The sequence below is a fragment of the Vipera ursinii genome (genome assembly GCF_947247035.1).
Source record: "Vipera ursinii genome assembly, chromosome: 5".
Lineage (NCBI taxonomy): Eukaryota > Metazoa > Chordata > Lepidosauria > Squamata > Viperidae > Vipera > Vipera ursinii.
The window spans coordinates 69,469,566-69,493,777 of NC_139518.1; the positions used below are offsets into that span (position 1 = coordinate 69,469,566).

The window sequence follows — 24,212 nt, forward strand, 5'->3', positions numbered from 1 at the left end:
AATAAAATTTATTTCAGGTAGGTTAAGACACAGTTTGAAGCAAAAGAATGTAACCGTGGACCGTTTTTGCAGGTAGTTCCACTCAACGGTTGTGGCAGACAATTGCTGTCATTACTTAATAACATTGCTGGTAAAAAAGAGAGAAATGTTTCTCAGTTCTGCAAGATGGAAGTATGGGAACAAGAGATGGAGATGCGTGAAACACGATCGCTACGTTTTTCATGCAAAAGAGATTCAGGAAATGTTTTACAAAAGGTAATTTCCCTAATTTTGCTTTATATTCATATATGATAATATCCATTTTTATTCTTCCTTACCATGCTTACTAGCCTCATTTAGGACTGCTGTTTGAAAGAGTGCCTTAGCTAAGTTATCATGGAAGGTTTACATCTAAATTAAGAGGTGAATCTTGATTTTGAGTGGATATAGAAGTTCTATCGGATGCTATGAAAAGGAACCCTCCACGGGTCGCATCTTCTAATCTCCCTTCTTAGCTATAGACAGAACCAAAGAACAGTTAATTGCATGAAATAATTGAGATGTATGATTTATTTTCATAAATCTAATAGTTAAGGCGCCAGGCTAGAAAACAGGAGACTGTGAGTTCAAGTCCTGTTGTCACGCTGAACGCCAGGTGGGTGACTTTGGGCTAGTCACTTTCTCTCAGCCCAACCCACCTCACAGGTTTGTTGTTGTGGGGAAAATAGGAGGAAGAAGGCGTGCTGGATATGTTCACTGCTGCCTTGAGTTATTTATAAAAATAACAAAGACGGGAGAGAGAGAAATAAATAAATTAAATTAAATTAAATTAAATAAATAAATAAATAAATAAAATCTAGAAAAAATAAATTTCTCAAAGGGGTTCCTGTTTGGTCATATTTGTAGAATCTCTTCTGCTGTTGAATAAATTAGTATTGAAATTAAGAAAATTATGAGGAATTATTACGTGAAGAAAATCTAAGACTCTTACCCGTATAGTTGTATATAATTATGTATAGTTGTATATAATATTTGATACAATATTAAATTATTTATCTTATGTAAGACTGGTTTCAATTTTGCCTGTGAAAGATGTAGCTAATGACTCTTGTCCTTCTCAAACAGCGTCTTAGCCGGAGACTCTCAAAAGGCGCTGAATCCCAGTTGTGTTATAGACCCGCAACAGAAGAATTATCTGGCTTCTGCCTCAAAATAGCTGAGGCTCCATATTTCTTAACTGAATATACTGCACAACAACTTTGTTGTCAGCTGACATTATTAGAACAGGTAAAATGGATTTTCTGTCACCATGATTTTAGCATTATACTCTTTAAATATTGCTATGTTGTAACACTCCAGGTTTATATATATAACAATATATTCAGAATGTGGAGAAAGCACTAAATCCATTTTGAAAAACCAAACTAAAACCATCTCAATAGCTTAATCTCTGCTGGCTTGCCTTAGAGGTTGTCAGAGTTGACTCACTGACCCCAGGAGACAAACCTCTTCATCACATATAAATTACTATAAATTCTATTATTTTTCTCCAGAATGTGCTGAAATTTGTAGGCAAGCTAGAGCATTGTTACCGGACAAATCGTACCAGTTTTCATTCCAACTGAAAGACATTATTTAGAATTATGTATTTTGAATTTCTAGCTTTCAATCAGTAAAAAGAGTAAGTGTCCTGAGTAAAATTCAGAAGTGCCCCCCCCCAAATAATCATGTTGGTATCAAGAAGCATTTAGCAGAAGCCAAAATAGCCCTTTGTGGGGTCCAGAGAAATTGCTCTAAAAGGATGCTAAATGCCGATACTTTCTCTTTGCAAAATGCCAACCTCCTATTTAATTCTTTTTTTTTTTGGAAAATTTTTGTTTAAGTCAGAGCAGGGAGCCAGTGGGCACTATTCTGCTTACCCCTGTTGTAGTGCTTTGCCTCTGAATGACGAATCTTGTATCAGGAAATAGATATAAAAAAAATCTCTCCATCACAACAAACAATGTGAAACTCAAGGATCTAGAACAGTTTCTCAACATTGGCAATATTAAGGCAGGCAGACTTCAACCCCCAGAATTCCCCAGCCAACATGGCTGGCTGGAGAATTCTGGCAGTTGAAGTCTGCCAGCCTTAATATTGCCAATGTTGAGAAATACTGGTCGAGGAGTTCCTAGGTGGTATTTTTAAAAAATCTTTGTAATAGTAGCAATACTGCTGTCAATTAGAATAATCTAAGGCAATTTGGGGACTGACTAAGCACCATCCCGAACTGGATTTCATTTGTTAATGGAATAATGTTAAATTTATAATTATTATAATGTTGAGTATTAATAATGGGAAATTAATTAGTGTGGCAATTTATTCATTGCTGTTTATTTTGATCTGGTGGTAATGTAGTGAGTCAATTATGATTAGGAGCATATAGGTTTGTTAAATATTTGAAAGCCCAGTTCTTGTACTTGAAAACTTTCTAATGGCTTTAACAACTAACAACTTGCCTGTTCTGAATAAAATTTGTTGTGTGTGGTATGGTGTCGACTTATCCCATCAGACGAATACCTACAAAGTTTAGCTCTATCACTGCTTTCTCTCCTTCCTTTTCTGGCTCTTTACACTATAGAATTAAAATAAGAATATAGCAGAAGACACTCTAGATCAGGGGTCTTCAAACTTGGCCCTTTTATGACTTATGGACTTCAACTCCCAGAATTCCTCAGCCAGTGTGCCTGGCTGAGGAATTTTGGGAGTTGAAGTCCACAAGTCATAAAAGGACCAAGTTTGAAGACCCCTGCTCTAGATAGTATGATAGTAAAAAAAATATGGGGGGGGGGCTTTTTTCAGTTATTGCAAAGAAAACCTCTGTAGCAACACTGACCTGATTACTAGGAGGAATTCTAAACACTCATCATAGTATTAAAAAGTTTCTTTTTCTTCTCTTAATGACCATGAGATGACAGTGACCCTTAGCCAGGAGTCAGACTAGAACAAATTGAGAAACTTCTGTCCAAAGAGGGAACATTTAGACTCCGTCCACATCTTAGGACCACCCTAACCTTTGTGCTATTTTAATGTTACCCTGCATGGAGGGGGACATTTTTCAGTCTGGACATCAGTATGAGAGACATCTTGGGGATAATGGCATTCCAGAACTAAATGATGGTTAAAAAAAAAGATTTCTGCTTATTAAAAAAAACCTTCAATATAATTGAAATTATAGCCTTAACCATCTTCAGCACAAATTTCTTCCCCAAATCAACTGATTTATTAACTAAATTTATATGCCCATCCATCTCATTGGAAAGTGAACGTTGGGTGGCATAAAAAGTTCAGGTTTGTTGAACTTTAGGAAAAGTTCTATTTGTTTGGGAAAGAAATTGTTTGGTGCAGCATATTCTACTATAAATGTGTACAATAAATATATTGCTAGAGTAAAATTCCTGAATTTCAAGTTATAAGATAATGCACTTTCAGGTCTCTGGCCACACCCATTGCTATACACTGCAATTCCCCCTAGTAACTTTAATAATAATAATAAGTTGGAAGGGACCTTGGAGGTCATCTAGTCCAACCCCCTGCTCAGGCAGGAAACCCTATACCATTTCAGGCAAATGGCTGTCCAGTCTCTTCTTAAAAACTTCCAGTGTTGGAGCATTCAGAGCTTCTGGAGGCAGGTTGTTCCACTGGTTAATTGTTCTAACTGTCAGAAAGTTTCTCCTTAGTTCTAGGTTGCTTCTCTCCTTGACTAGTTTCCATCCGTTGCTTCTTGTCCTGCCTTCAGGTGCTTTGGAGAATAGCTTGGCTCCCTCTTCTTTGTGGCAGCCCCTGAGATATTGGAACACTGCTATCATGTATTCAGTGACCACATTCCCTTACTATATAGCAAACAACTTTTCAGTCATACCTGGGCTTCATAAGGTATTGTTACAATACCTTATGAAAAACAATATTCCCTAATCCCTTAAAAGAGGAATAGCACATCTGTAAGAAACTTATATTGGACTTGAAAGATACGAACAGCAATTCAATCTCCATTTGACTTCTGTAGACTAAATGGACAGATTCACTATGTTTTCTTTGGCAACCAGAAAGGGGTTGTTTACCATTCCTTTTTGGGGGTTTGTTAGCTTGTTACTTTCCAATCTAGCTAGCTCAGGGGTCTTCAAGCTTGGCCCTTTTATGACTTGTGGACTTCAACTATTGAGCCTTGGTGGAGCAGTAGGCTAATGCCTCCTTAAGTTACACCAGCTGCCTGCAATTAGTGCAGGTTCGCCTCCCACCAGGCTCAAGGTTGACTCAGCCTTCCATCCTTCTGAGGTAGGTAAAATGAGGACCCAGATTGTTGGGGGCAATTAAGCTGACTTTGTAATAATGCTGCTGGGGTGTGTGTGAAAGCCCTAATAAGCAGGCATATACATAGAATGAAGGCTACTGCTAAGCTTGTAAGCCGCCCTGAGTCTTCGGAGAAGGGCGGGATATAAATGGAATTAAAATAATAAAAAAACTCCCAGAATTCCTTTGCCAGCATGCCTGGCTGAGGAATTCTGGGAGTTGAAGTCCACAAGTCATAAAAGGACCAAGTCTGAAGACCCCTGAGCTAGAAGCTCTGGTAGTTTCTGATGGTCTCCCATCTAAGCATTCGTTAGATCTGAGCCTGCATAGTTTCAAAGCTGAAAGAAAATTGACCAGATGCTCACTTCTATCAGTGACTCACATTATTTATATAGAATGAAGCTGCTAAGGATGCATTTCAGTTGGGATCAGGATTAGTTCTTTTGGACTAAAATTGCTGTGATCGTCTTGTAGAAAGGCTTTTAATGAGAGAGATGTCATGGTTCCGACAGATGAAACTCTTCAAAGAGCTTTGAGGCATTGTTTACCTTAAAGAATCTTTATTCGAGAAGCATAACATCGGCACTTACGTAGTCAAAGCCAAAATCTGAATTCCCCTCCCCTGAGCACATAGTATCAAAGCACAATTCCCCCCTCTAGTTAACAGTCATAAATCACATTCTCCAATTAGTTTGAAGTGCAGGCTTTCCTTCCAGTTCTCCAACCCGCCAATTCTTATCATCTCTTATTTCATTAACCTTGGTTCACACACTAGTTACTGTATTGTTATGTCTAACTAAACTCCCATGCACGTTCCTCCTCCCCACCCCCCCACCCCAGTATCATCTAATTCTAACTCTAATTCTAAGAGTAAAACATAGGAAGGAAAATGGTTGCATCTCCATATGCTTTTCGGAGCAAAAACATCCGATGTTAGCAGCGTTGACAAGAGACATGGATGGAATGTAAAGAAATACCACTGATGCTCCTTGTTTTATTGGTGTAATTGGTGTTTTTTTGGGGGGGGAGGTCATTTCCAAAGAGACTACGTGATTTCGGATGGGAAAACCCAACGATGGAGCTGTGCAAAATAGAATATATCTATAATACATAGCGATTTTCTTTCGTCTGTTTAGGAAATGTTCCACAAATGTCATCCAGTGCATTTTCTGAATTCAAGAATGCTCAGGGTCAACGATAAAACTGTGCTTCTCCCAAAGTAAGTTTGCTATTTAGCCAACCCTACTGATGAAAGTGGGAAACTGCTGACATGCCAGAGTATTTAGCTTCTGCTTAGCTTTAATTACGGGCTAGAGCCGTCATTTAGTAGCTCCTTCTGTCGATATGTGGTGACTCTGCAGAAACCCTTTGATGCTTTTCCTTTCTTAGATGGATTAAAATGGCAGAATAGAAGACAGTGCATTTAATCAGAACCATCTGAACAAGTTTACCTCTAAGGCAGATGTTCCCAGACTTTCTCAGTTAAGGAAGCACCTAGCTATTCCCAAACTGGACCATGCTGCCCTGGGGCTTCTCAACAAGCACACTAACTGTTCTCTATATTTTTCTACTAAAAGATCCTTTGGTGTCCCTGCAAGTTCACTGCAACATCTCTGAGGTTGCGTTTCATGATAAAAAAAACTTATCTAGTTCTACATAAGATGATGTGAGACAGGAACAATTTCAGAAGTCTAGTTTTATTCCTGGCCTCATCTGGGCTATTAAGGAAGGCAAACCAAAGACTGGATAACTTGAGGATAATTTATCCAAGGCATTTACTTTGTTCCTAGCCTTGTACTTGCCAGTTATGATACATTCTGAGAATAACGTTTTTGCTGAAAATTTAGGTTACTCATGTCTTTGAGCTTTGACCTTATATCCCTTGAGGTTGGAAATAAATACATTCCAATTCATTGCTTTCCTTGCAATGAGTTATGTTAGCTTTTGCATAGTTAGACTTGAGCTGTAAGTGTTGTAAATTGTTTTTCTTTTACAGGGCTTCTTCCTCTGAACTGCTATCTTCTCCAGCCTATAACCTTTTTGTGAAAAACTGTGTCCAAGATGATTACCTCCTGCAGCTTTTAAAATACGCAGATAACATCAGTACCTGGGTTGCTGCTGAAATTGTCAGCAGCTGCAGCTCTAAGGTATGTATTCCTATTTCAGGAATAGGTGTGTGTGTGTGTGTGTGCGCCTGTGCACATGATTCTTTATTGTTATTTACTTATGTGGTTAATGCATATTTCTTCTCTGAAGAACGTAGGATCATAACACTGTTTTCTGAAAATAAGACTTGGTCTTATATCTTTTTTTGCCCCCCAAAGAGGCACCAGGTCTTATTTTCGGGGGATGTCTTAACTGCTTACCTTAGGACCACCGCACCCAGGCCTCCCATGCTTCGACACCTATTGCACCGCTGTGCAAGTTCTTCTGCGGCCTCTTGCAGCTGCACGCCACGTGGTGCATCACACCACTGCTGTCAGCCGCGGAAGGACACTGCAAGACTTATCATGCCGATCGACCCACTGCCGCTGCTCGCAGCTGGAGGCCACAAGGCTCATCATGCTGCTGCTGCCGCTTGCGGCAGGAAGCCATGAGGCTCGTTGCACCGATTGCACCGCCACTGCTCACAGCTGGACACTGTGAGGCCACAAAGCTCATCGCGCCAATCGCGCCTGCTTGTGGTCAGCATGATGAGCCTTGTGGCTTTGTGCTGCGGGTGGCGGCAGCGGCGCAATCAGCGCGACGAGTCTCATGGCCTCCAGTCACGAGCAGCGGGAGCATTGTGACTGGAACAATGAGCCTTGTGGAATCCTGATGCAAGCGGCAGCAGTGGCATGATTGGTGCTACTTGGTGTGTGGCCACAAGTGGCTGCAGAACTCAGGCAGTGGCGTGACAGGTGTCAGGTTGTGGGAGGCCTGGCTGCAGTGGTCCTAAAGTAAGTGGGTGCAGGGCATGTGGAGCAGCTCCACCCTCAGCCCCTAACTTGATTTTTACATGTGTGCCTTGCCCCAAAACTAGGGCTTATTTGGGGAGTACTGGAAAAATTAAGCTAGGGATTGTTTTCGGCATAGGTCTTATTTTGGGGGAAACACAATAGCATTAGCAATAGCATTTAGACTGATATACCACTTCATAGTGCTTTACAGCCCTCTCTAAGTGGTTTGCAGAATCAGTATATATTTCCCCCAACAATCTGGGTCCTCATTTTAATGACCTCGGAAGGATGGAAGGCTGAGTCAACCTTGAGCCAGGATCAAACTGCTGGCAGTCAGCAGAGTTAGCCTGCAATACTGCATTCTAACCACTGCACCACCATGGCTCTTTTGCTGTCAGAGAAATCTTTTGTTATCTCTGAACTACATTTAAAAAAAAAAAGTTTACCTTCACCCCTATAGTGATAACATCCTGAAATCCCTTCCAGGCCACAGAGGTGAAGTTAAACATTTCGGGTTTGTTTTTATACTATGAGAAGTACAAGGGCAAAGATCTATCCTTCTCTAATGGGCAAGTGGAACTCTGTTGACCTGTTCATTGCAACTGTGCTGGTTCCGGCATTCTCCTACAAGTCATCTGCCTGCTAGTGAGTTGGCAGGTCCAGCATTTGAGAGATCTACCTGGTGCTTGCACTTTGTCTCTATAGCTGAAGCTTTGTTTAACTTGCCCATTCAAGTAGACATAAATCCTTGTTGTTTATTTTTATTTTTATTTTTTATTTTAATTCCATTTATATCCCGCCCTTCTCCGAAGACTCAGGGCGGCTTACAAGCTTAGCAGTAGCCTTCATTCTATGTATATGCCTGCTTATTAGGGCTTTCACACACACCCCAAGCGGCATTATTACAAAGTCAGCTTAATTGCCCCCAACAATCTGGGTCCTCATTTTACCTACCTCGGAAGGATGGAAGGCTGAGTCAACCTTGAGCCTGGTGGGACTCAAACCTGCACTAATTTCAGGCAGCTGGTGTTACTTAAGGAGGCATCAGCCCACTGCTCCACCAAGGTTGTTCCCTTTTACTAACACAGATTGCCTCACAGTATAATTTTGGATAGGTTCTTTAATCACCACCGAATATGATATAGGTTCACTGAACAGCAAACAAGGAATATGGTGGTATCATCAGGTCTTGTCTTCCTCTTCCATATATTGAGAAAATTTTCAAGTCAATCATTATCTGACATGTCCTATCTTGATGTCATTTTCCTTACTAAGCAAATCTATTTTTGTCACTCAGGCTCTAAAGCTGATTATTGTTGGTTTGGTTTTCTGTCTATAGCATCGCACAAAAAAGCAAATGAGTTGTGATTTGATGTTTTACCAGCTGCTCTTTGGACAGGGACGTATAAGAACATTCCTTATAGAGCAGTGTTTGTTGAAATAGGCAACTTTTAAGATAATAATATTATAATAATAATAATAATAATAATAATAATAATAATAATAATAATAATAATAATAATAATAATAATAATAAGAAGAAGAAGAAGAAGAAGAAGAAGAAGAAGAAGAAGAAGAAGAAGAAGAAGAAGAAGAAGAAGAAGAAGAAGAAGTAGTAGTTGGAAGGGACCTTGGAGGTCATCTAGTCCAACCCCCTGCTAAGGCAGGAAACCCTATACCATTTCAGACAAATGGCTGTCCAGACAAATGGACAGATGTGTGGACTTCAGCTCTCAGAATTCCCCAGCCCTTTGTATGTGCTGTTTGACACATCTGTCTGGATGTGTGTCTTCAAGTTTGTGTTGACTCCTGGACAAGTCCCTGCAGTTTTCTTGGCAGCGTTTTTAGAAGTGGTTTTTCCTTGCCTCCTTTCTAGGGTTGAGAAAGAATGACAGGCACAAGGCCACCTCGATGGCTTCCCACTTAAGATGGGCTGGTTTATAGCCTGGTACCTTAACTGCTACCAAACTGGCACGCCATTTAATAGCATGATTAGCAAATGGTCCAGGACAGTCGAGTGTAGTTTATCTTTGGTATCAATTGTCTGAGATACTATAGTTTCTTTGAAAGTCTGTAAATATAGCAACATCCCTTGCGGATACCAAAAGGGAACAATTGCTTAATTGTTTACACTTTAAATTTTTCTTTTTCTTGCTTTTTTTGCTAACTTTTTTCTAATGTCCTGTATTTTATCAGTTTTTGAAATTCAATGAAGTTATATTAAAAAGGAATATATCATCTGAACTCTGAAATTGTATGCCTATTAAATATTGTATCATTAGATATTATAATTTGTATTTTAATACATTAAAATGTAATACGTATTTTATTGCACTGTGATAGGTCAAATGCACCAGGATGCTTGTTCTTTGTTCTTTGTTCTCTATTTGTATCAATAGATTTTATAGTTTATTTAGTTTTCTAGAGTTTATAGATTTAATTTGCTTAGATGCTTTATTGTACGTTATTATATTTTATCTTGCTATATTCCGATCATTAACCAAAATAAAGCCTTCCCCCCCCCCTTTCCTTCTCAGAAATGCACATAATTATCACTTAGTAACCAGAAATTACTTGGAAACCAGAGTTTTTGTAGTTATGGAATAAATCTGATGAAGAGGAGTTTCACAGGAAAAAATATATAAGATGTGCTCTGTGGTTTCAGCGAACAAAACAATTACAGTAATTTATTTAATCTGATACCAAAATCTCCCTTTTTAAGTGAATATTTTGTTTTGGTTGCCAATGGGAAATGAATTTTATCACATTTAGCTAACTGGAGTTGAAAGCATTTAGCTATTCCTAGTTGTCTTCATAAGGGACACGGTGGCTCAGTGGGTTAGGACGCTGAGCTTGTCGATCGGAAGGTCGGCAGTTTGGCGGGTCGAATCCCGAGTGCCGCGTAACAGAGTGAGCGCCTGTTACTCGTCCCAGCTTCTGCCAACCTAGCAGTTCGAAAGCATGTAAAAATGCAAGTAGAAAAATAGGGACCACTACGGTGGGAAGGTAACAGCGTTCCGTGCGCCTTTGGCGTCTAGTCATGCCGGCCACATGACCACGGAGACGTCCTCGGACAAGCGCTGGCTCTTCAGCTTTGAAACGGAGATGAGCACCGGCCCCTAGAGTCAGAAACGACTAGCACGCATGTGTGGGGGAACCTTTACCTTTACCTTTAGTTGTCTTCATATAATGATAATGTCCTCCCGGACTGTGTAGCAAAAAATGAAGTCTTTCCTGGAAATGTGTTTTTTTTGACATTGAGTGCTGGGCATTCCAAGCATGGGTTATAACATTGGCCGAAAAAAGTGATAAATATCGTTAGAAAACGTATTCTGTTTGTTCTCCAGGTACAAATGAATTTGGTGTCAAAATTTCTCTTCACTGCCAAGTGTTGCTACAAGCAAAGAAATTTTGCCACTGCGATGCAGATCCTCAGAGGCCTGGAAAATCTCATTGTCAGACAATTGCCTGTGAGTAGTGTGCATATTTATTAGTAGTTTACGCAGGTAATATATTTTTTATAATATTTGGAGCATGCAAAGGATGGGTTCCACTTGTAATATTCAGAAAGCTAACATTTATTTTTATGCCTGTTCAGATTTGGAAAAGCTTGCCTTCTAAAGTTTCTGACATACTGGAAGAACTGAAGGCTGTAGAGGTACAGTACAAATAAGCTCTTTATCGTGAATCGGAATAGAGGCTATTCCTCTATAAATGTTTGTTTAGTTGCTGAAAAGTCTGGTTTCAGGGTTGTTTCATATGTTTTCTCTGTAGGACAGGGGTGTCAAACAAAATTTCATTGAGGGCCGCATCAGCAGTGCGGTTGCCCTCAGGGGGCCGGGTGGGCGTGGCCTACTGGGTGGGCGTTGCTAGAGTGCGTATGGCCTACTGGGTGGGCATGGCCAGCTCTACATCGTTGGCATCAAGGGTGCCTATGGGGGCCTGGGCAGGAGGGGGACAGATCTGAGGGTCTCTGGCAGGAGGAGGGTCTCTGGGCCAGGGCCAAGGCAGTGGGGGCCGTTCCCTCACTGTTTCCAGCATGGCTTCGCGGGCCGCATGAAACCACTTCGCGGGCCGGATCCGGCCCCCGGGCCTTGTGTTTGCCATGTCTGCTGTAGGAGATGATCAAATGGCCAACATGCTATACAAGTAGTCCTCAACTTACAACCACAATTGAGCTCACAACTTCTGTTGCTAAATGAAACATTTAAGTGAATTTTGCTTCGTTTTATGAACTTTCTTGCCACAGTTCTTAAGTGAATCGCTGCAGTTGTCAAATTAATTAGTGACACGGTTGTTAAGTGAATCTGGCTTCTCCGTGGACTTTGCTTCTCAGGAGGTCACCAAAGTTGATCACATGACCCCAGGACGCTGCAACCGTCATAAATTGGAGTCAGTTGCCAAGTGTTTGAATTTGAATTGCCTTATCGTGAGGATGTGGCAAGGGTCGTAAATGTGAAACATGGTCAATAGTCATTTTTTTCCAATGCTGTTGTAACTTCAAACGGTCACTAAACAAACTGTTGTAATCTTTGCTTAACACTGGCAGCCCTTAGAGGCTGAGGCATTACAAGCACATTCTCAGTTTGTGGGCCACGACTATACAAGTGACTGTGAATGATTTGCCTGTGGCCCCACCCCACCCCGATCTACGGTATAGGAATAGGCACTAACTCGGTAAGCAGATAGTATACTGGGGCATCTGAACATGCATGGAAACTGTAGGCCAGTGGTGGTGAACCTATGATATATATCTAGAACAGGGGTAGGCAACCTTGTCTCTTTTATGACTCGTGGACTTCAACTCCCAGAATTCCTGAGCCAGCATGGCTGGCTCAGGAATTCTGGGAGTTGAAGTCCACGAGTCATTAAAGAGCCAAGGTTGCCTACCCCTGCATACGAGAAGGCCTTGTTCTTGGGACAGTCTCCAAGAATGTCCGAAAATAACATGACATTTTCTGGGGCTCCAAAGGCCCAGTGAGATCAGGGTTCTCTTGCACTCTCTTCCAGAGGATCCATAAATGAAGAGTTTGGACGAGAGGTCCAGAGAGCCTTTTTTTTTCCCCGTCTGAGTTGTGCGTGTGCGTATGAGTGAGTGACAAATAAGTAGAGTCAAGGTGGGCATTTTCTGAATTCTTGGCCCTGAGCCCCAAAGGCTCACCATCCCTGCTCTTGGTCAATGTTTTCCTTCCTCAAGCGTGGGAGAATAATATTACAGACCATTTCAAGTTATCCCAGCTTAGACTGGACTGGAGATGGTAAAAAAGGAACACCTGCTCCTCACCTTCCCTTATAAAGGAGAATATTTGTAGCTCAGGGTTGACATGAGGGGTCCTTGGTGCTCTTGGAGCTTGCTTGTTTACTTGCAGACGCCTCATTACCCAAACCAGGTATTGTCATCATCATCATCATCACTAGCCCTGATGATTTTAGCTAGTTTGGGTAATGAAACGCTTGAAAGTAAACAAGCAAGCTCAGAGAGCACCAAGGACCTCTCACCTTCCTTTATGCATATGCTTCCTTTGCCCACTACAGTATTCCTCTTCCGTGCAGATGTAGCTGGAATAAACACATCTGTGTCCCTGTCCTCAAGAAACCATTGAAAATCTAGAAGCCGTGACAGAGGACGGCTTACTTATTTTTTCTACGTTTGTATTCAAGCCTTCCTCCTAAGATTTGACAGAAGCCTACAGATAAAAGAGTTCCCAAAGCAAGTTTAAGGCTGAGCAGAAAATTAAGCAAGATCTTTCTGATCAAGGACTGACATTGTGTCAATTCTACAGGCTGGCTTGCCTTTGCTGGAACTCCTGTCCCCATCTTCTCCGCTTAATGGTTTATCACTCCCTTAGGCCAGTTAAGCTCCAAAATGTTTCTTGTAAATGTCATAATCATAGCCTTTCTGACAGTGAGTGAATGAAGATTTGGAAGGCTATTGGGGATTTTTTTTAAAAAAAAAAGCCTGTTCTCTTATAAACACAAGGATAAACACAAATTGAACGATCCATTCGCTTGTTTCTATTTTCCTTGCATTCTTGCCTTGGGTTTCTTTTGATGTGGTTGTAACATATCAGATTTAGCTGCAAAAGCTGAAGAACGTTGAATTATTTTTCTCTAGCTCCTGCACCTGTGGGGGATGAGAACATTTTTAAACACTTACTGTTGAGAAGAAAAATACCTTGTTTTTATTCAAAGTAAACCTATCAAAGTCTTCTACTTTTAGCAAAAAAAGAAAATGATTGTTAGGAGTAATGCATGCATGTATGTATGTATGTATGTAAGGGACGCAGTGGCTCAGTGGGTTAGGATGCTGAGCTTGTCGATCAGAAGGTCGGCAGTTTGGCGGGTCGAATCCCAAGTGCCGCATAACAGAGTGAGCGCCTGTTACTCGTCCCAGCTTCTGCCAACCTAGCAGTTCGAAAGCACGTAAAAAATGCAAGTAGAAAAATAGGGACCACTACGGTGGGAAGGTAACAGCGTTCTGTGCGCCTTTGGCGTCTAGTCATGCCGGCCACATGACCACGGAGACGTCCTCGGACAAGCGCTGGCTCTTCGGCTTTGAAACGGAGATGAGCACCGGCCCCTAGAGTCAGAAACGATTAGCACGCATGTGCGGGGGAACCTTTACCTTTACCTTTATGTATGTATGTATGTATATATGATAGGTAGTATTTGCTTCTCCAAAGATCTGGAACACTTGTGTCTCCTTGAAGGAATCACAGATTACATTTTGCATTTACTCTTTATTTTCTCCAGGAATTGAAATCTGGCATAAAAATCCATGTCCAGATATAAGACATTATTATACATTACTTACATTACATATTATACAGTATATAATATAAACATATCCATTATATTTCGCCATTCCAAGTCTTTTCTCTGTAAATATTATATTTGCTATGTGACAGCATTGCAAAGACTTTGCCATCAATGGTTCTGCTGTGTTCTAAATGTCTGACTGCATATCTGTGTTAATTATATCAGGTATTTTTAAAAAGTGACAGCTTGTGCTTAATGGAAGGGGAGAGATTTAAAACATCTCCAACAATTCCATCAGCTCATATTCTAACTATGCACATACAGCAACTTGAAACTGGAGGATTTACGATGCGAAATGGCACATATAAGTGGACCAAACTTAGGTAATGTTTTTATGGCATGGAATTTATTAAAATGGAATATTGTCTTGCAGGCTATTATAGCTTAACAATAATGTTAAAAGAACCTATTCAGTACATTAATTTATGAAATAATTAAAGGCAAGATAAATTGAATGTTTTGATCATTTATTGTAGAATGTTTTATATAAATTTGGTTTAAGACAAAATTGAATATTAAGCACCTAACACAGTGTTTATTTCCCTGCTTTATCGAAGGTGGAAAAAGAACCCTACTTATTTCTTTCATCTTTTCTCTTTTAAGGAATATTGCGAAGGTTGTGAGCCAAGTTCAAGCATTCCAAGAAAACCCCTACATGTTCCCACCAGATGGCCAATTACAAGATTTCTTAAGACAAAGGATAGCTTTTCTTAATGATGCAGACATCTTTGCATTAGCAGCTGATAATCATGCCAACTTTCATCAGAAACCCGAAAAGCAATCTCGAAAAATACAAGATGCATTACACAGGATGAAAGCGATGTTTCAGTGACGTTTATATATCTCTTGGGCCATTTTTTTTTTATTTAAAGAAACATCTTCCCGGATCAGTTACTAAAAAGCTGTCCAGGTAGTCCTCAACTGAATACCACAATTGAGCCCAGAGTTTCCATTGCTAAACAAGGCAGTGGCTAAACGAGTTATGCCTCATTTTAGGACCTTTTTGCCATGGCTGTTAAGCAAACCGCTGCAGTTGCTAGGTGAACCACGTGGTCATTTTAGCTAGTCTGGCTTCCCTCATTGACTATTTTTATTATTTTCATTTGAGTTTATCCCTTGAAATGGATACAAAAAAAATGTATTGGCAATCCCCACTTAGAGAACAAACATAAATATACAATTCCACCAAGAGAGTAAAAGAATCGAAATGGAACTGGGCTGGTCACGTAGCAAGAAGAACTGATGGCAGCTGGACCAATGCAGTCAAAGAATGGATCCCACTTGATGAGAAGCGTCCACGAAAGAGACCTAAACAAGATGGAGCAACGACATCAGCAAGTAGTGCGGTCCCAGCTGGCAAAGAAAAGCTGAGGACGCCGAAGACACCTTCATCCTGCAGTGGACAGACAATGGCTAGAAAAGGGGTAGGCAACCTTGGCTCTTTTATGACTCGTGGACTTCAACTTCCAGAATTTTGGGAGTTGAAGACCACGAGTCATAAAAGAGCTAAGGCTGCCTACTCCTGGGCTAGAATGATGATGAATCACTGTTTTGAAAACAATGTTGATTGAGATTTGCATTTAGCCCAGTTTCTGTTTGGAACTGCCAAACCTTTGGAGGCGTGTGCAAGATTCCTGCTGTTAGTTTCTTCATTTAATAATAGGTTAGCTTCAGAAGAGCATACTAAAAGTGTATAAAGAAATTAATACTAAATCCTTCCCCACCTATTTTCTCTTGAAGATAGAGATTACAGATAAAGATTAAATCTGAGTATATCTTATCAGAAGACCAAGTTTTTCACAAATATTTCACTATCTTAACAAAAAAAACACCCCTCAGCACGATTACTTTTGGAGAAACAGTGGCATCCATAGGGGTGGATCTACAAAGTCAAGGGGGTGATTAGAACCACACAATCAAAGCCTTGCTCCTTTTTAATGTGTGATGCATTCATGATACACAAAAGGGAGCAGGCTTGGATTGTGTACTTATGTCTGCCAACCTGAGAGAGAGAGAGAGAGAGAAGACCATTGGTTAAAGTCCCCATGTATCTCTTTTGTTATTCGTTCATTTCCCCCACTTTAGCTGCTTCATTCAGCAAGTTCTTTCCCAAGAATCTTCTTGTGAGGAACAAACCACAGAGGACAGGACAAATAATAATAATATAAATTCTGCTGCACATTCTCTATGGTTTCTGCATAAAAAGTCTGGCGCAGAGAGGCTGCCGATGAAATAGGAGCATTGAACATCTCTGAAGCCAACAGCTCTTACTATGTGGCCAAAGGAGAAACTGGAGACAAAGGTTGACCACATTAAAAAAAAAGACAAGAGCTGGATGCATCCCATAGGCAACCAGTTACAAACCACTATCCCAAAGGTGCCTTTTCCTTTGGGATAGCTATGACCTGGGTGGCTGAGAATCTCCATAGACATTTACAAGCCACTAGTTTAGCTCAGTAATGACCTGAGAGGGCTTAGGCTGATTATTTGGGTTACTTGCTTCAATCTAGGAGTGGACATTCAAAACACAATTCAAAACAGAACCCCACAATGGCCATATAGCTATGGCACTTCATCAGAACGAAGTACCAATTAAAAGTCTTCCATCTGATAAGATGCAGGAGATCTGTTGAGAGCTCTGCTTGTTGCTTGGAAGAAGTAGAAAGTATCAGAAGACAAAAAGATGCATCAACAAGAGGTGGTCCTACCATTCCCATTAAGTGCCTCCAGGGGAATGTATCCCTCTAGTGACAAAATAGTTTTTGGTCTCAATTACCTAACGCTAACCAAGTACTCACATAGTGTCAGCTCCACAGGTAATAAGAAAAGAAAATGTTTAGTTGCCCATTTACTCCTAGCATTCCTTCACATCTATTAAGTTTTGGGGGTTGGCATGGCCTTCTAAGATTGAGTCCTCAACATGCAGAAAAGATTAGACCTGAATTTGGTTTCTTAAGTCAGAATAGCTAAGCTGAAAGCAGAGCCCAATTGTTGTTTTTTTAAAAAGAATCATGTTCAATATCTACTGTTCTTATATCAGCTCTGCTATTTCTAGCTTATGGTTCTAAGGCAGCATATGATCCCTTTTCAAAAATAATTTTCATACAAATTTGCAAACAGGATGCATTTCTATGTGTGCTATGTATTTGACTGGAGTGACTTTGTGTATGCATGTACTTAACCTTTCATTACTTTTTCTATAATTTCCTATTAAAACAGAACACCTGTTAAACAATTAGTTTGGGACAATTTTATCAGAAGGGCGGTATAGAAATCAAATTATTAAATTAAATTAAATCATTGCACACAGATTTGTTTCAAGGGATTTAAATCATTGATTTAAGCAAGTGTTTACCTGCTGAAGGAGATTTACTATGTTACCTAGAAGCAATTTTCCTATTGAATCTGAAGAAAGTTAATAATAGGGATATGTTTTATTTTGTTTGAAAGTATTTTCATTTTCAATTCAGTCGAATCTATGCTATTGAATTTTTTATATGGAATTATTTTTCAAGTGTCTTTAAGCTGTTGCCTGTAAAAATGTGATGATGATAGCTGTATCATATACAGCATTCTTTTCTTTGTAATTGCTTATTTTTCCAGGAGGTGGCACTGGAAACCTATGATTGTAGTTTTGGAAAATATCACCCAGGGATAACCTGAGACTTAGTTTCATCAAACACAAATACTACACATAGGCAGGGAGGGAGGGAGAGAGAGAATGTATTGTGCTTAAAAGGTAACAAATTTATTGTGGTTTAAGCTTTTTCTGGTGAAAACTTAATAGATCTCCTATTAGTGTTTAAAGTGCCACCTTCATTATTCTTTATTATTTGCCATTTTGAAGAAGTCAGAAAGATACATCAAATTGTGCAACAAAACATATCCTGGTATTCAGTAAATCTACCCCCCAAAAAGAAAGGCATTATATTCCTACCAGTTCGAGACACCTATATTTATTAATGTAAGTTCTGTTCAAATCCAGTGAAGCAAAAGTTGGAAGGTGTCTTAAAGGAGGTGACTTTAAAGCAGGAAGGAGACTGTGAAATTTCTTAGTGTTGGATTCCAGATCCAAATTACTAGCCAGGCTGTCTGTGGCTGATGATAGCTACAGACTTAACTATCTTGGAAGTGTGACATGTTTGTCACTCTCAATTGGTAGAATGACATACAGATCCTCAGCATCTCCTCCCTCAATTAAATATGCTAGAAAAGTTCCCCTCTAGCATTTTTTAAAGCAAGGTTAGCCTGGTTACAACTCAATTGCCTTTGCTTATCTAAGAAGTGTATATTTCAACACATGAATAAAAATCATTGGTTGCAAGTCAGTATATAATTAAGTCCCACCTTTCAAAATGAGATCTGGCTATGTTTCAAATTAATGCCATAACCTGCTGCAGAAATAGGCACCCTAAGATCTAGAGATCAAAGTCCTATGCTACATATTAATAAATTGTGGCATTGTGCTTCACTCATTTCAAGATTTTGTGGAAGCAACTTCTATTTGAGAAACTACCAGCCCTGCTCTGATAATTGGTTAGAGACATTTTTTTTAATATAAAACCCTTCCATCATATCCTACAGAGCCTGTTGGACCACAGAAGAATGAAAGATGCCAGCGCAAAGTTGGCTAATACAGATAATCCTTGACTTGTAACCACAATTGAGCCCAAAATTTATGTTGTTAAACGAGACAGTTGTTAAGTGAGTTTTGCCCCATTTTACTATCTTTCTTGCCATTGTTAAATGAATCACCACAGTTGTTAAGTGAATCTGGCTTCCCCATTGACTTTGCTTTTCAGAAGGTTGCAAAAGGCGATCACATCATCCCGGGACACTGCAATTGTCATAAATATGAGTCGGTTGCCAAGTGTCTGAATTTGAGTCATGTGACCACAGGGAAGCTGCAATGGTCATAAGTGTGAAAAACAGTCATAAGTCACTTTTCTTACTGCCGCTGTAACTGAATGGTCACTAAATGAACTGTTGTAAGTCGAGGACTACCTATACAAAGATTACTGGAATTTACTTGGCTCATCACCATGATTTGCCAAAACCCAGAAAAACCTCAACAAAAATCTGTTACACACTAAACCACTATCTTCTCTCACATAAAAAAAATCATGTTACGTATTACATTATTAATGTTTACTTGACAATAGAAAAGGGAGATTAAGCAAATTTACTAACGTAGACAGTTCAGTAGTCTAAAACAGAGGTCCCCAACCTTTTGGGCACCAAGGACCGGTTCCGTGGAGAAAGGTTTTTCTGCGGACCGAAGAGTGCATGGTTTTGTGTGCTGCCTGCATCCCATGGATGGGGCTTTGCTTGTTTGTGCGGACCAGTTGCTGGCAGTCCATGGACCAGGGGCTGGGGACCCTTGCTCTAAAATCAATATTTCTCAACCTGATTAACTGGTCTAAATAGTTATTCAAGTAAAGCTTGTGTGTGTGTGTGTGTGAGAGAGAGAGAGAGAGAGAAGGGAAGAACTCATCAAACCATTATATACTGTAGGCATCCTTGTACAATGAGTCCTGATCAGAGCTATCCCATAAAATAATTTCTGTCCCAAGAAGATCTTTTGTGACAAATGACTATTTTGCATGAAGTACAGTTGCATTTTGATATTAAAACATCCAACAGTGAGTGGAACCAACTGATTTTTCCCCCCTGTAAAACCCCAAACATATCAAACAAGAAATAACATGTTAAACTGGTCATAATTTTAAAGCTATACCACCTTATCGCACTTTGAACATCAGAAGGTCACATTTTGTGTCTCATGGGGTTTTTTGGTGTCATACTTAGCATGTCTTTGTGGCTTGTTTGTTACTCATGTGCTCCTATTTGCGAGCTCTTATGCAATTTCTATTCTTTTACCGCATGTGCACCTATAAAATATAATTGTCAGGAAATCAAGATGAAGGGTTAAGGCAGCCGCATGGAGCACCAAGGTCACCATTGTGCATATAGGAGTAGAGATCACTGGACAATTTAAGCAGAAAGATATGTTACTACAGAGAAAGTAGGCCATATACGATATTACTACCTTCAGCTCAGGTGAGTTATGTCCTGTTTGGAGGTGTGTGGGGTGGGGGTGGGGATGAAAAAAGAGTTTGAAAAATCTCCAGTTAGACTTGCCTGGGAGGAAAAAAAACCCCTAAACAAAAACAGTAGAGTTTCCACACTTGTGAAACTCATCTATTCTGGAAAAATCCCAAGCAAAAATTCCTTGATCTGACCTTTAGTGCATAACCTGAAGGGAAATTCCTTTCTAATCAGATGAATGGTGTTAAGATAATCCTGACAAGGTTCTATCTGTCTAGTCTCCCTTTATCTCTATTGCAACAAGAGAGCAAAGATGGGAGATGCCAACCCAACAGGCAAAATCCACATCTGGACAAAGCACTTTTGTCTCAAGTGTAATGTAGCCATTAAAAGTGGCTACATCTAGCATTATTATTGATCTTGCTCTCAAGTTTGCCAAGACCAAGAAGGTAAGTATTCCAGGAGACCCAACACATCTACAGTAGATACAGGAACCATTCATAGACATTCTCATTGTTGAGAAACGATCAAAAGAATTCACTGGAAGAATCCAGTTTCTCATCTGGAGATCCAGAAATATATCAGTCTTACTAATGCAGTTCCTATTTGTATTAATTTACAAATAATCAGTTTAAAGCATGCAAAGCCTTAAGATTAGGCTATTTGTTCATCTTTATGCTATATTCTGAATAGACAATAAAAAGACCTTAAGAAACAGCCTTTTTACCACATCACCATGTTAAGGTCACTCTCAATTCCTGGATAACCTCATGGATATGTCTGGCTTCCTCCTTTAACAACAAAACAAAACTAATTTGGAATTCCTTTCTTTTGAGATTTTCCCATCCCACTCTACTTTCCAATATTAGGTTTTCCTGAATAAGAATTTCAAGATTAGCTAAGGTCATTTAGTAACTCCCCATCTTAATCCCTCTGTCCTGAAGTTGCTACAGAGTTTTCTCTAAACTATGCTTTCCAATTGTATTGGAATAACAATTATGGTAGTTATATTCCTAACACAATGGAAAGGCTAGGAAAAAAGATTGGGGGAAATATTCTAGAGGTCTGAACGGGGTACTTCCTTATACAAAGAGAACATCCACCATTGAATTATGTCCTTTTTCCAAGGAAAAACAACTTTAAGATGAGAATAGCTTGAGGGAAACATTGTTGGAAGTGAAGGAAAATGCCTTCTGCAGCACTTTCTGGTGTTCAAGTGTTGGCTATGACACTTGTTTTAGAAAATCCACAAAATGATGTTATTGCTACTCCCATTATTACAGTGCAGGGTGTAGAGTACTCTTCTGGTGCTGGAAGGTGACCGGGCATGCAGGGCAGGAGAACAGGAAAAGTGGCACATCAACAATTTCCTTCCAGTGGTGAGCATTGTAGAGAATGGCCCACATCACTGGATTTGATATCACTGATCTACACACAATATCTGACCTCTGATTTGTTTCATGTTTGGTTTGTTCTGGGAATTCGGTTTTAGGAACCACAGCTTGTTTATATCTTGCCTTTTCTCTAACAGTCATTATATCTCTGTGACTAATATCTTGTGAGATATGTTTGGATGACTGCGTGTGACTGGACCAATTATCCAATAAGTTTTATAATTGCATACAAACCTGCATATTTCTGATCCAAATCAAACACCCATAAGAAGTATACTTCACTGGCTTTCAATGATGATGATGATATAATAATAGTAGTAGTCGTAATAATAATAATAATATAATAATAATAATAATAATAATAATAATAATAATAATAATAATAATAATAATAATAATAATAATAATAATAATAATAATAAATAGAGTTGGAAGGGACCTTGGAGGTCTTCTAGTTCAACCCCTTATTCAGGCAGGAAACCCTATACCATTTCAGACAAACAGTTGTCCAGTCTCTTCTTAAAAACTTCCAGTGTTGGAGCATTCACAACTTCTGGAGACAGGTTGTTCCACTGATTAATTATTCTGTCAGGAAATTTCTCCTTGATTCCAGGTTGTTTCTCTCCCCGATTAGTTTCCATCCGTTGCTTCTTGTCCTGCCCTCAGCTGCTTTGGAGAATAGCTTGACTCCCTCTTCTTTGTGGCAACCCCTTAGATATTGGAACACTGCTGTCATGTCACCCCTCACCCTTCTCTTCATTAAATTACACATACCCAATTCCAGCAACCGTTCCCTATATGTTTTAGCCTCCAGTCCCCTAATCATCTTTGTTTCTCTTCTCTGAACTCTTTCTAGAGTCTCAACATCTTTTTTATATCATGGTGACCACAAATGGATGCAGTATTCCAAGTGTGGCCATACCAAAGCATTATAAAGTGATATTAACAATTCATGTGATCTTGGGTCTATCCCTCTGTTAATGCAGCCTAGCATTGTGTTGGGGTTTTTGGCAGTTGCAGCACACTGCTGGCTCATATTTAAGTGACTGTCCACTAGGACTCCGAGATCCCTCTCACAGTTACTACTATTGAGCAAGTTACCACCTATACTGTACTTGTGCATTTGGTTTTTCTTGCATAAATGTAGAATCTTACTTTTTTCACCACTGAATTTCATTTTGTTAGATAGCACCCAATGTTCAAGTCTGTCCAGATCCTCCTGTATCTTAAGCCTATCTTCTGGAGTGTTGGCTATTCCTGCCAGCTTGGTGTCGTCTGCAAATTTGATGAATTCCCCATCTATCCCTTCAACCAAATCGTTGATGTTGAAGAGCACTGGGCCTAGAACAGAGCTCTGGGGCACCCCATTACACACTTCCCTCCATGTAGATGCAGTTCCATTGAGGACCACACGTTGAGTACGGCCATGAATCCATCTGGTGGTGATGCTGTCTAACCCACATTTTTCAGTATCTTACAAATACAAAGCATCATTAAAATTGGCAGGCTATGATTTATGGTTTAATGCATTGTCCAAACACATATTTAATCAAACAGTAGCTAAAACAAGCTCTATCTTAATGTGAATTAAGTCAGAATTAGCAAAGGGTTGAGGCCACTGAAAGCTACAAGTTTAGGTTTAATGGATTTTATGCATGTCAAAACACACACACACACACACACACACACACACACACACACACCCCTGGCTCAAAACTGCTTGAATTGGGAAGTACGTTTCCAAAATTGGGAGGGAAAGAATTTCAAGAGTCCTTTTGAAAGGTACGTCCACTCTTGACAGAAGCTAACATACATTGTTCTCACATTCAGCTTTAAGGTAATACAATAATTGAGTGTGCAAAAGTAGCTTGAATGCTGGTTGCATTCATTTCCAATACTCCTTCTTTCATTTCTTAATACCACCATATGCTTGTAATTCAACAGCTTCTCTCCTGTTTTAAAAAATGAATCAGCTTAAGAAACACAACACTTCAATACAGCTTTTGAGGCCATAGGAAATAATTTCTTAATAAATGAAGTATGTCACTTAAGCTGCACTCAGAGAAACCCGGATTAATGTCGTTTTTTTTAACCTTCCGTGGAAACCGTGAGCAGCAAAGTTTGTTGCAGAGTTATCCTTTTTAAAAGTTATCCTTACAAATATTTATACTGATCAGGAGGATAAAATAATGGCATGGGGGGGAATAGATTTTTTTTAATGGTGGAAATAACACTGAAAACAGATCAATTGATCCAGTTTCATCTCCTTCCATAAAACAGACAAATGCATGAATCAGGCTAATTTTCAACCTCTCTCCTCTTTCCATTTCTCTATAATTGGACTAGGCTGTCCAGTAATTCAGCCAAAAATATATGAGGTGACCTGGAGGCAATCGCTTTTGACAGCTCCCCTATCTCAGAAGACATTTGTGATGATCAAATCCGAAGAAGCAGCTACAGATTCACTTGAAGTCCTTGGAGAAAGGAGTGATATAGAATTACTACAACTCCTATCTTATTTATTGAGTAATAAATTACCATTGTTAGTTGGGAGAAAAGAGAGCAAGAATGTCAGGCACTGACATTGGCTTCATCTAACTCCAAATAGTTTAATTCTATTTTAACTTTTGTAGTTTTGTATTTTTATCATAGGCCCTGTTCACCGCCCTGAGTCCCTCGGGAGAAGGACGGTATAAAAATTTAA

The 24,212-nt window shown here is 39.6% G+C and overlaps 1 protein-coding gene across 1 annotated transcript in view; it reads left to right on the plus strand.

Moving 5' to 3' along the window:
• KNDC1 (kinase non-catalytic C-lobe domain containing 1) overlaps window positions 1–15,074 on the plus strand; it is a gene marked incomplete at its 5' end in the record, with an annotated part of 88,212 nt that extends 73,138 nt beyond the window's left edge. Inside the window, 8 exons of the mRNA XM_083363312.1 lie at window positions 73–255; window positions 1,105–1,266; window positions 5,445–5,527; window positions 6,305–6,455; window positions 10,595–10,717; window positions 10,846–10,905; window positions 14,232–14,389; window positions 14,670–15,074. Of these exons, the coding sequence (XP_083219438.1) occupies window positions 73–255; window positions 1,105–1,266; window positions 5,445–5,527; window positions 6,305–6,455; window positions 10,595–10,717; window positions 10,846–10,905; window positions 14,232–14,389; window positions 14,670–14,898 (1,149 nt within the window). The 3' untranslated portion in view covers window positions 14,899–15,074. The remainder of the gene's footprint in view (window positions 1–72; window positions 256–1,104; window positions 1,267–5,444; window positions 5,528–6,304; window positions 6,456–10,594; window positions 10,718–10,845; window positions 10,906–14,231; window positions 14,390–14,669) is intronic.
• Window positions 15,075–24,212: the final 9,138 nt, after the last annotated feature.